This window comes from Rhinopithecus bieti, unplaced genomic scaffold, assembly GCF_001698545.2.
Source record: "Rhinopithecus bieti isolate Rb0 unplaced genomic scaffold, ASM169854v2 scaffold_6946, whole genome shotgun sequence".
In the NCBI taxonomy this organism is placed as follows: domain Eukaryota; kingdom Metazoa; phylum Chordata; class Mammalia; order Primates; family Cercopithecidae; genus Rhinopithecus; species Rhinopithecus bieti.
Genome location: NW_016805697.1, coordinates 499,189 through 512,793, shown reverse-complemented (window position 1 = coordinate 512,793; position 13,605 = coordinate 499,189). Strand labels below are relative to the sequence as shown.

The window sequence follows — 13,605 nt, the reverse complement described above, 5'->3', positions numbered from 1 at the left end:
GTATTTTTTTGAGAGGGTGTCTTGCTCTGTCGCTCAGGCTGGAGTGCAGTGGCTCGATCTTGGCTCACTGCAACCCCTACCTCCCGAATTCAAGCAGTTCTCCTGCCTCAGCCTCCCAGGTAGCAGGGATTACAGGCATGTGCCACCATGTCTGGCTAATTTTTGTATTTTTAGTAGAGACAGGGTTTCTCCATGTTGGCCAGGCTGGTCTTGAACTCCTGACTTCAGGTGATCTGCCCACCTTGGCCTCCCAAAGTGCTGGGATTACAGGTGTGAGCCACCATGCCCAGCCTAGGACCCTGATTCTTTAAAACAACAACAACAAAACTGTCTTTGTAAAAAGTTTTAAATGGCAACAAAAGTTGGCTTACTGTCATAGCTGATAAATGAGGAGTGCTGAAAGAGTGATACTATAACTGTTGGTCTGATATATATATATAAAATGATCTAAGTTTATCATTTATCTTTGGGAGTTAATCACTGTTCAAGTCAGTTTCTAGGTTTTAAAAATTTTTTTTATAGAGACAGGGTCTTACTCTGTTACCCCGGTCGGAGTGCAGTGGTGCGATCATAGCTCACTGTAACTTGAAACTCCTTGGCTCAAGCAATCCTTCTGTGTCAGCCTCCCAAGTAGCTAGGACTACAGGTGGGTGCCACCATGCCTGGCTGTCTCTACAAAACAGAATCTTGCTATGTTGCCCAGATTGGTATTGTTGGAAATCTTACTCAAATTTACAATTTACTTGACCTCAAGTGATCCTTCTGCCTTGTCCTCCCAAAGTGCTGGGATTACAGGCATGAGCCACTGCACCTGGTCAAGTTCTAGTTATTTTGTTGGCTCCATCCTGTGTTTCCTTTTCTCAAATTAATCTGCTTCTTGGTGTATTATTACAGCTTCAAGTTTTTTTTTTCTTTCTAAAATATTCACTAATTCAGATTTCAATGCTAATGATTAGGATAAAGATGGTGATAGAGCAGTTCACCATGCAGCTTTTGGAGATGAAGGTGCTGTTATAGAAGTACTACATCGAGGTAGTGCTGATTTGAATGCTCGAAACAAGCGCCGTCAGACACCACTTCATATTGCTGTCAATAAAGGTCATCTTCAAGTTGTGAAGACTTTATTGGACTTTGGCTGTCATCCCAGTCTCCAGGTAAAACCTTTAAAGAAATACATCCTGCAGGTATTGCTTGGATCCTATTAAAGGGAAACATTAAGTTCTGTGGTAAGCATTCCTTTGTTATTGTTCTCATATGGTCATGGTCATAGTAAATGATACCAAAGGCATAAGATGTTGCAAAATTGGTAGCTATTTCTTTTTTAAAAAGTTTTTTGTTTGTTTGTTTGTTTTTTTTTTTTAAGGAAAATGCCAATAGATTGGGTTTAGATTGGGCAGGGAGAATGGGGACTTCTTTGTAAAAATATCAGCTTATGAATGGATTCAACTTTATTGATCATGACAGTGAGCCTCAACAGCTTAAAGAAGTGTAATAGGCTATATTTCATGATAGTTACTTCATAACTATTTAAATTATTTGGATTGTATTTTTTATTGTAGCTTAGGGACTTTGAATAGTCATTAGTGTAATCTTCAGAGATTTTCTGTTTTGGAAAATGTATAGGATTTTAGAGTTGATTTACAGTAGGATCTAATTTTTGAAGCAATGGTTGCCTAAGAAATGATTATCCTCAGCTACAGTTCTATAACCAGATAAATTAAACCACAAATATATGGAAAATGTAGTCTGTGTCCATTATCTACTTAGTTTGGTTACTAAGCAGCTTGTCTTTTGTATACCTGTTTAATTAAAGTTTCTATACTTAGTAATTTTGTAGCAAAGTAAAATAGGACCGGACCCTAATTTGCCAACTTTTAGGTACCTTAACCAAATAGGCTTGAAACAACGTATTATTTTTAAATACAAATGTTCCCTGAAACACTGTTTGAATATGTAAAGCATAATTTGTTTCCATTGGAAACTCAATAATGATTTTTTAAAAGGTAGGGCAGTGGTTAGAGTTGTAAGCTGCTTGTAGTTTAGATAATTTAATTTACAGCATCCAGGAATTGGTTGCTGGATTGGATAGATCTCAGAGAAGAAATAAAGTAGTAGTGGGAATGAGGGCTTGAGAAGAACTGAAAGAATAGATTTTGTTCAGCTAGATAATTATTAGAAACTAAGGTTTTTGAAGTAAAACTGTTTTGGAATTGTTGGGATCTAGGCTATGTCCTTGTAAGTGGGAGGCAGGATTGGAGGGTGAGGGAGAATTGGGGAGTGTTAATCTGTAAGGAGAGGTGATTTATGCCTGCTACCGTTTTTTTGTCTGAAACGGGAGACAGGTTCATCTGTTGAGAGTGTGAGTGTGAGGTGGCGGGTAGAGAAAGAGTAATTGAGAAGAGTGATAAGGACTTGGGGACCTGGAGAAGGGTGTTCCAGTCATGATAGAAGCCCATTTCAGGTTGAACACTACAGACTTTTAGTGCCACGAGATACAGGAGTAGAAGGTAGACGGTTGGATTGAACTTGGGTTAGGAATTCTTTTTTTTTTTTTTGAGACAGGTTCTTGGCTAGAATTCAGTGGCATGATCATGGCTCATTGCAGTCTCGACTTTCAGGGCCCACCTCAGCCTCCCAAGTAGCTGAGACTACAGGTGTGAGCTGCCATGCCTGGCTAATTTTTTTTGTAGAAATGCCTAGGCTGGTCTCAAACTTCTGGGCTCAAGCAGTCTTCCTGCTCCCACCTCCCAAAGTCCTGGGATTACAGGTGTGAGCCATCTTGCCTGGCAGGAATTCTTTTTTTTTTTGAGAGGGAGTCTCGCTGTCACCCAGGCTGGAGTGCCATGGCATGATCTCGGCTCACTGCAAGTTCCGCCTCCTGGGTTCACACCATTCTCCTGCCTCAGCCTCCTGAGTAGCTGGGACTACAGGCGCCTGCCACCACCCCCGGCTAGTTTTTTGTACTTTTTAGTAGACACGGGGTTTCACCATGGTAACCAGGATGGTCTGGATCTGCTGACCTTGTGATCTGCCTGCCTTGGCCTCCCAAAGTGCTGGGATTACAGGTGTGAGCCACTGTGCCCGGCCAGGAATTCCTTATGTAGGTGGACGAATATATTCCTGGGATTAGCAAACCTTTTCTGTAATGGGCACAGATAATAGTTTAGGCTTTCATTTGGCTTCAGCCACAACTATCTAACTCTCATTGCAGAGTGAAAGCAGCCATAGATAATACATAAATGAATGGGTGTGGCCGTGTTCCAATACAACTTAATTTACAAAAACAGCTGGCTCCAACGTGTAATATCCTGGGAGATCATTTTTTCTAGGCTCTGTCGGCGTGGCTAGGGAAGCATAGGGCTCTGCTCCATGATGTACAGTCCGTTTCCACAGTGTTGAAGATGAAGCTGGGTCTGGTGTTTGCACTTTCATATTCCTGTAACTTCTCAGAATCCTGTGGACAATGACTGGGGAGACAAACCATGCAGGAAATATGTCTAGTAAAAAAGAATTAAACAAAGAAAAAACAAGTGGCAAGCTGGATTTGGCAACTGTAGTATGTGCTGTAGGCTAGGTTATGTATGACTTTACTGAGAATAGCATCTGTGAAACTATGAAATGAATGGAATATAAATTATTCATGTATGTACATGACTGCTAATGAATAAAAACTTAACTGCTAAGTCAATTGATTAATGTAAAAAGTAGTCAGCTTGAAAAAATGGTAGACTGAGATTGCTAAATTTTCATTTACAATTGTTTTACCTTTGGCTAACTAGCCACTTTCCTGCCCTTTGAAAATGCTTAGATTAATGATTCTCAACTGTGACTGCGCAATATGTTCATCTGTGGAGCTTTGAAAAATTACTAATGCCTCACTCTCACCTCTAGAGATTTTGTATGGTGAACAGCCTGGACATCAGATTTTCTCTCTCTCTTTTTTTTTTTCCTCTGTACAACAGATTTTAAAAGATCTCCCCTGCAGGTTCTAATGAGCAGCCAAGGTCAAAAACCACCGACTTTCAATTCATTGTTATGGTGTAGGTTTGGTGTGGAATTTCAGGGTATGACAGTTAAGGCCATTTTAAACTTATTTAATTTGGGGGGCAGCTTTTTCACTTCGTTAGTTTTTGTCATTAGTTATATTTGAGGCCACTTCTTTTCTTTTCTTTTTTCTTGGTAAAGCTTCAGCATGTGCCAGGAACAGTGGCTCATGCCTGTAATCCCAACACTTTTGAGAGATTCATGTGGGAGGATTGCTTGAGCATGGGAGTTCAAGACCAGCATGGGCAACATACTGAGATCCCCGTCTCTACAAAAAAAAAAAAACTTTGCCGGGCAAAGTGGCTCATGCCTGCAATCCCAGCGATGTGGGAGGCTGAGGTGGGCAGATCACGAGGTCAGGAGTATTGAGACCAGCCTGACCAACATGGTGAAACCCTGTCTCTACTAAAAATACAAAAATTAGCTGGGCGTGGTAGTGGGTGCCTGTGATCCCAGTTACTTGGGAGGCTGAGGCAGGAGAATCACTTGAAACCAGAAGATGGAGGTTGCAGTGAGCTGAGATCACACCACTGTACTCCAGCCTGAGTCAAAGAGTGAAACTTGATCTCAAAAAACAAAACAAAACAAAACAAAAACTCCACCATGCTTATTGTGTTTTCCAACTAGATTTGAGTATGATTTTCCTTACTATAATGTGGCCAGTGTTTCTTGCCTGTATTTTTGTTTTTTATTTTTTTGGAGATAGAGTCTCGCTCTGTCACCCTGGCTGGAGTACAGTGGCGTGATCACAGCTCATTGGAGCCTTGAACTCCTGGGGTCAAGCCATTCTTCTGCCTCAGCCTCCTGAGTAGCCAGGACTATCGGTGCATACCACTGTGCCTGGCTCTAATTTTTAAAATTTTTTGTAGGTATATTGAATTCCTGGCCTTAGGTGATCCTCCCGCCTCAGCCTCCCAAAGTGCTAGGGTTACGGACATGAGCCAGCATGCCTGGCCTTTGCCTATATTTTTATAGTTACCACAAAAAGTGCTCTTTTATTGGTATTTGTTGGATGTGGTCTCTGTTTCTGTTTGCTTAGCATTTGGTAAAAGTATTACTATTAGATGGGATGATTAATTGAAGAACTAATGGAAGTTTCTTTAAACTTAAAGGATTCTGAAGGTGATACCCCTCTTCATGATGCAATAAGTAAGAAACGTGATGATATCCTAGCAGTTCTTTTGGAAGCTGGAGCAGATGTTACGATCACAAACAATAATGGATTTAATGCTCTACATCATGCTGCACTGAGGGGAAATCCCAGGTATGTCACCCCTTACTATTTTAGGTGCAATTTAAAAATATTTTCCTACTGCTGATTCTCTTTTTCTGATACTGATGAAGAAATAATTTTGGTTAATTTAGTATTTTAAATCATTTTAAAGTTTTGTGAAAATTATGCCTTTATTTAGTTTTATATGATGATTATTTGATTGTTAATCTAATACAAGTATTACAAAATGATTATTTAAGTTTATATTAAATGTGGATATAAAATATCAGGAATGCTGGTTTCTTTCTAAAGATTTAATGAAAATGCATTTTATTTTGAGATTTATATTTCTCCAAAATAATTATCTGGGTGTCCTCTGATTTCAAGTTACCATTTGCATGATAATTATTTTTTAAAACTTAAGACTAAATAAATATTAAGTTACCTAATTCCTTGTTAATAATGTAATTAGTTATATAAACTTCTAGTGTAGCTATCCCCTCATCCATTGTTACAGCAATAGTATTCTACTGAAAAAAGTATTTGCTGGTTGACATTTGAGAAAGACTGCTTTTGGAGAATCACATTCTTTTTTTTTTTTTTTTTTTTTTTTTGAGGCACCTGTGGGACTTTATTAGGGAAACAGACCCCAGCTCCAGCCACAGGCTTGAACTGGCCAGCTGAGCGTGGCCTCAGACGCCGGCCAGGTTCCCTCCTCCCGGCCACAGCCTGGGGCTCTCAGGGCCACCAGAGTGCACAGGGCTCTCGGGGTGTGCCGGCTGCAGTGGGAAGCAGGCTTCAGGCCACCCCACCTCGGTCTGGTCCTGGCAGGCCCCCAACACCCGGCGCTGCTGTGGGAGCCGAGAACAGAGACATCACTGGCCCATCACATTCTTTATGAAGGATCTGCAGTGTCCCACAGAATGGGAAAATGCTTAGCTTGGCTTAGTTTAGAGATTTCCATTAACTCACTTTTTGGAGCAACTTTACCCTAAGCAGTTTAGGAAATTCTGCATTAGATGTCTTCTGTTTATGTTTGAGTCAAACCTGTATACCTGGACTAAGAAAATGTTCACTTTGATTTTATTTTGATAATTTTATCTATTCTGAACATTTATTCTTTGGTTTCTTATTGTATTTTATATCATGCTTCCGTTTTTTTTTTTGGCGATTTTTAAGCTTCTTAGGATCACCACTAGAGGGTGACCACAGAAAACAAAAAGATTTTATTGCTACTGCTTATTGGTAACTGTAACAGTGGGTATATATTATAGGATGAAATGAATGATCATATTTTAGGTCACATCTTGATTTTTTTTCCAAATTGCAAATATTTGAACACTTCAGATTTTGGCATTGTGAAGGAGACAGTAGTAGTATATTTTCCCTGCCCTTCAAACAGAAGATTATGATAGCACTTACCACATGCCAGCCTCTGCAAAGTGCTTCACATGCATCATCTCAATCCTTTCAGCAGCTTTTTGTGGCGGGTGTTAATATCCTCATTTTACATGTGAACAATATGAGGCTTATAGAGATGAATTTAATTATTCAAGAACACATAGCTGATTACTGAAGCAGCTGTAACTTGAGCAAGGTCTAGGTGACTTTAGAATCATAACTGTTAAACCACTTTACATCACCTTTTCTGTGTTATGGTCTGTTTGTGAAGCAAAACCAAAACACATGGGCAGTGAATGTATCAGCACCTCATTCCTCTTGCTCCCTCATTGCTTAGAGTTATCTTTGCTCTCTCACCAATTATCAACTTCCAACTAGTTTTAAAATTTTATTCCTTCTACCAATCTTTCCCATCCATTCCATTCTGTTCCCACTGTTGCTGACCCAATTAAGTACTCATTACATTTACCTAGACTATTATACTATTCTTCTAATTTTTTTCTTTGGTTTCAGTCTTATTCTTGATTTAAATTTTATACATTTACAAATTATCCATTCTGAAAGCATAGGTCTAAATGGCTCTCTTCCCCTGTTTCCCAACTTCAGTTTTTGTCTGTTAACATAGAATACAATTTACCTACTTTGTCTTGGCATTCAGACCCGTATTCTGTGTGTCCTGAGTCTGTCTAACTTTATCTCCTGCTAATCCAGTCCCTCAGCCCGCCTTGCCCTTCATCTATTCTCCTTTCCTAAAATATGCTGTCTGCTTTCTTCTTCTATTTTTTGGAGCATTTTCTTTGATTGGGGTGCCCTATCCCGCTTCTTTATCTTAACTGTCTTTCTTCCGGAGCTACCTCCTGTGTCATCATTGGAATTATTTTGTTTGCTCTGTGCTTCCTTGTTCTGTGTTCTTATTTATCATACTTACTGTACTCAGCTTAGTGCTGTTTATTACTGTGTACATTTCTGTCTTTCTTTTAAAATTGTGGGCATTCATATTCATCTGTTCATCCTACATAGGCTCTGGCTATACAAGGCACTCAGTAAATGTTAGCCTTACTTTGACAGTGAGGACACTGTTGAATATCACAAGACGTTATATGATCAATTACAGAATGAATTCTGTAGAGAAACTGTGTTAGGAATTCAAACAGCAATTACTTCAGATTAGAATGGTCAAAAAGATTTTATTGAGGGAATTTAGGATTTATTGAGGGAATATGAAATCACGAAGTTTAGGATAAACTGAGAATTGAAGTGTTTAGGAAACAAGTATCTTTTAAATATTTTGAGTTGTTTCATTTTTATCGAGAGTAGGCATAGTATATTCAATAATGCTAAGCCTATACAAGAAAGAGAAAATTTACTTTTTTTTTTTCAATTCTTGCATAAATCTTGAGGGTTCCCCTGAAAATTTAAAACAGCAACTCTTCCAACCAGATATTTGGTGTCAGGTGACATTTACAAAAGATGCTTTATTCTTCAACAAAGTAGTGCTTCAGTTAAAGCTACATGACTTCTTTATTCCTACTTCCTTAAGACATTTTTAGGTAGTTGTGACTATAGATTGCCAGATAGAGTGTGATTTTAATTGGACACTGAAGAGTATCAGAAGATGACTCAACTTATATTACCAGTTGTAATTGCAATTACAATTGTTTTGCAATTACAAAACAAATTGAGATGTTTTGAGTTCTTTTTTTCATATCAAATTTCTTTTTCTTAAGTTTTTTTTCCTCCTATACTGACCAGTGATGTCAGAAGACAGAAGGAACCATTTTACTGTACTTGGAATTAAAATAACAACCAATCTTTTTGGCCTTCATACTATAGAAAACCAGCTGGGTGTGGTGATTTACATCTGTAATCCCAGCGACTTAGGAGGCTGAGGCAGGAGGATTGCTTGAAGCCAGGAGCTTGAGATCTACCTGGGTAATGTAGCAAGACCCTGTCTCTAAAAAATTAAAAAATTAGGCTGGGCGTGGTGGCTCATGCCTATAATCCCAGCACTTTGGGAGGCAGATCACTTGAGGCTAGGAGTTTGAGACCAGCCTGGCCAACATTGTGAAACACTATCTCTACTAAAAAAACAAAAATTTGCTGGGTGTGGTGGCGTGCACCTGTAGTTCCAGCTACTCAGGAGGCTGAGATGTGAGAATCACTTGAACCCAGGAGGCAGAGGTTGCAGTGAGCTGAGATTGCGCCACTGCACTCCAGTCCGGGTTCCAGAGCAAGACTCTGTATCAAAAAAAAAGAGAATCAGCTGGGTGTGGCATCACAGACTTTTAGTCTCAGTTACTTGGGAGGGTGAGGCGAGAATATTGCTCAAGCCCAGGAGTTTGAGACTGCGGTGAGGTATGATCGTGCCACTGCACTACAGCCTGAGCAACATAGCAAGACCCTGTCTCTTAAAAAAAAAAAAAGAAAGAAAGAAAAGAAAACCAGATATAGCACATTGTTATTTCCAGAACCTGATGAAGTGTCTAGATGCCCTATATTTTTGAAGACTGTCCTTTGAAGTCTCTATTTCAAAGGTGCAGATCAATATAGAGTCTAGATTTCAAAGCTGATCTTGATGTTTCCTCATAGTTTGATAGTAACTGAAATAAACACATTAAGAGAAAAAGAGTTATAAAGCCATTTATTGTTGTCTTTTAGAATTGTGGAAGAGAATATAAATTTTCGCTATAAGACCCTGAGTACTTTGGCTGTGCTTTATGAAGTTTGGAGCATTTTAAGTAGAAATTACACCATGTTTTAATATAGTAGTTTTGTTTTTTTAAGAAATCTTAACTAAGAACAATGCTGTTTGTCTGTTCTGGTAGTTAATATTTATAGGCATGTTTTCATCTAGAGTTTAGCCATTTTTATCATCTCTTAGTATCCAGGTAAAGTTTCTGATTTAAAGTAAGAGCAGAAATTATTTCTGCTGATAAAAGTGAAAACTGAATTTCTTTGGAGTAGCATAATCAGCATGCTACTTAGGTACTTTCTGTAAAGATGCTGCATTTTTAGCTAAGTTTTTAGAGCTCCCTCACAGGCATGAAAATAAATTAGTCAGCAGTATTCTCTGCAGAGCTGGCAAAAACATTCAGGTATTTTGGAAGTACAGATAACATTAATATAATTATAAAGTTTATATAGTATTTACAAATTTTTCTTGAATAGAAATTGAATGTGAAAATAAAAGTAAAATATGAGTGAATCACCTGATGTGATATATGTTGTTTTTAGGTTGGTACTAAGATAATTTCACAGGCATTTCTTATTTACTTACTAATTCCCACAAAGATACATACTAAAAATCTTACTGAATATATGAGCAACTCATAATTTTCCCTCTAGAATGTTGTGATGCTTTTTTTGCTTTTTAAATTCTGAAATATGGTCTGTAAACAAGACTGTTGACTATTTGAAGATTTGATATGCTGTACTGTTTTGGTGTTTAATGCTTTCCTTACAACTGTGAACATGCTGAGTGCTATCTACAAAATATAGCTGAGTCTATTCAGTAATAGGATACTTAGAGTGTGTTTTCTCTAATGTATGCTCATGCATCTACTGTCAAACACCATATGCCTTGTAATACACAAATGTACTTACTGTGACTGAAATATAATTAATAGGAGGAAGAAGATCTTGAATGAAGTGATAAGATATATATTTATATTTGTCTCCTTTTGCCCACAGTCTTTTAGAGAATGATGTTCATTTTGAAATGGAGGAGTAGTCTGGAGTTGAGAATGTGTGAACATCTGGGTTTTTAAACCATTCTTGTCTTCAGTAATCTTCATTAATTGCTGAAATGTTTGTCTCTGTTAATTAAATAATATTAAATTATCTATAGTCTTATTGCAATCATTAAGAAAACTATATGGATGTTTGAATAATTGTCATTTTTTTCTTTCCTTCAGTTTATCCCCACTGAAGGAGAATATTGTGTGTATATTTTTTATAAGGGACAAGGAAGACAGTGAGGAGAGTCATAGTATTTATTACTAGCAGAGTTCTTCATTTTACAGCTGTGAAAACAAATATGAAGAGGTGAAATATTTCATGAGTAAAAGTAGTGATGCTTAGCATTTTCTTTCTTTTTTGAGGACTAAAAAACTTTGATTCAGGGTCAGAAGAACTAGATACTGTTTTAAGCCTCTCCTCAAGATATCCTACAGTATCATCTTTTTCACCTTACCTGCTAACATTCAGGTAAATAGCGGTAAAATTAAAGGCCAATACTGTGGAAGATAGTGACTAAACATTTCTAGAGTGTTATATAATGTTTCTTTAATTTAAATATGCATACATCCATGTAAACTACACTGTACAATCCCATTGTGTTTTCAGGTGGGTTTTAGGTGACCTTTCCAGATACTTTCTTCCTTGAAGGAAGTTCTTTTTTTGGTTGTTATTATAAAGCGTAGCCTACATTTTATTGCCAGTTCTTTTCTTTTCTGAAGGATAAGAAATTTAATACCAAGAGACCATAGTAAGTAAAATTTTATTTGAAATCCTTAAGTCATCCATACATTTTCATAAGCTTTTATAAACATCTTTAACCATTCTAGCTTTTCCAGGTAGAGTTAACAGTAACAAGTTATTTGATTATAATCACAGTCTGAATAATGTAAATAAGTTGAAATTAGTTGACAAGTAATTGATATTCACAAATGAAAACGTAGTCCCGTGGTAATCAATGCATAGCTACAGCTGGTTGAAGGGGACCAAATCCATTGAAGAGGCGATTTGGTTCCATTTTACCAGCTCTAGCAAAGCATTGTAGTACTGCTAGTATGGAATCCAAAACAGTTGGTAAAATTACAGTCATGGACCTTCTACAAGTGTTAGAAATTATCATACCAATGCTTCAGTCACCGAATGTCAAATTTTCCATTGTGAAGTCACTTTCCTACTGTTTTCCTGCGCTTAATGGCTTAAAAGTCTTTTCCTTTTAACACATTACTGCATTAAGGAATGATCAATGTACATCTTTGTTTTCAACATCTTTGCTTCTTTTTCTAATCTTGTCCACAGCCGAAGTCTTTGCTTAATTCTTACATGTAGACAATAAGCTGTTTCAAAACCAATAGTATTTAAAGGAACAAATAGACCTTGCTGTATTTTAGAGTAATGTTTTCCATTTATCTTTAGGCAGTAAACCAGATTACTTAAGTAGGTAAGCTAAAAGGTTGGGGAAGAGTTCTGTTAGTCACCCCCTTCTACTGCCACTGCTTCTTTTAGCATTATAGTTGACAGCTAATGCAAATTGTTGATGGGTGTAGGAATATCAATGGCCTTAAGAAAGTACCTCTGCCCTTTGAGTTATAAATAGATCACATGTGTATTCAGTGTATTGCTTGGACTTGTGTCGAAAGGAACTACCGTACATGCCAGTTTTTCTTTGTTTTTGCGTACGTAGTGTTACTAATCATAGCTTAGTAATTTAACCCTTTTAAAGGTCTGTTTCCTTGACTAAGTTCTCTCTCATTTTGGGTACAAATTGCCTAGTTACTTCTCATTATCGACTTAGTAATACATGATGGTTAGTTACAATCCGTGAATACAAGTGTTAAAATCTATCGTGTGAATAATACTTGAAAAATCAGAGTAAAATTTTGTTATAATGTGGTTTTACTGTTGATTTCAATATCCTGGGAGGGGTGTCTTCTTGCATAAAAGTTTGATAAGTTATAATTTGCCTATAAAGTTAAGTTCTCTCAGAGAAATATGGAGTAGAAAAATATTCCTTACAGTTACTGTTTTAAACTAAACTGGGAGGTCAGCACTAATTCTGGCAATATGCAAATTATTCTTGTACTAAGTATATTCTTCGTCTGTCGGTTGGTAAGTATCATACTGCTGGTGAAATTAATGTAACTACGATTCTTTTTCATCATTTATTCTAGTAGAAGTGAAACAGGTGTTAAACTGCCTGAACTTCAGTGCTGAAGATAGCAATAACACCGGCTTCTATTTTTACTAGTTATATGGGAGCTGTTTAGCAGATCCAGTTGCTCAAGTGTGCTTTTGGATGGCAGTTCAGTTTCATATACTGGCCATATCGGGGCAAGGAGAGGCCATGGGAAAAAAATAGTACAGCATTTGATAATGTCAGCATCTGTTATCCCTGTCAGGGAGACAGTTGAAATGTTTGAGTTATACCAGTGTCAGCAGATGCCCAGAGTTTAATATGTACTCAGTTAAAAATGAACAGCTGATCTAAGTGATAGATGTGACATTTTAGAGTGATTGAAAATACTCTTAGATAAGTTAAACTTGGAAGCACCAGAATCAGTATATAATTTTACTTTTAAAAATGAATAGCCTGTCATTTTATTTTCTAAGGATTATTTATATCGTTTTAATATTATAGCAAAGAGATTTTTAGTTGCTGGGATGTTTGAGGATTATTAAACAACTTGTATACCTATAGAATGACTAATATAATTGTTTATTATAAAACATGAGTAATACTCTTTGAGTATTTTTATAGAAGAGCCTCTACTTTTGAGGTATATATTTTGAGTTCTAGGTATTTAGGACCTGTACAGGTAAACTTACCAGATAGACATGAATCATTGTCATTCTGTTTTGTGGATGATCAAAAGGGCTAAGCTTTGAACTAATTTCTTTGAAAATACAGAATTTTAAAATTATGTGCCTTTTATAATTTCCAATAAACATGCAGTAACATATATGATGCCATGTGTTATAGTCATTTTCATTGTAATCTGCTGATAAAATGAAAATCATCTTTGTATTAACTAGTTGTCTTATTAAACAGAGAGAAAATGAACTGTAGTTAAACTTAGTCATTTCCATTTAATTTCTGTTTTTTCTCTTATTTTTTTTTCTTTTGTTGTTCCATTTAATTTCTGATACAAAAATTTTAAAATATGCTTTTTATACATGTATAAATATTTCAGTTGAAATAATACTTTTGGTAAGAA

The 13,605-nt window shown here is 36.9% G+C and overlaps 1 protein-coding gene across 1 annotated transcript in view; it reads left to right on the top strand.

Moving 5' to 3' along the window:
- MIB1 (MIB E3 ubiquitin protein ligase 1) overlaps positions 1–13,605 on the top strand; it is a 141,850-nt gene that overhangs the window by 81,741 nt on the left and 46,504 nt on the right. Inside the window, exons 11-12 of the mRNA XM_017873525.1 lie at positions 957–1,154; positions 5,157–5,308. Of these exons, the coding sequence (XP_017729014.1) occupies positions 957–1,154; positions 5,157–5,308 (350 nt within the window). The remainder of the gene's footprint in view (positions 1–956; positions 1,155–5,156; positions 5,309–13,605) is intronic.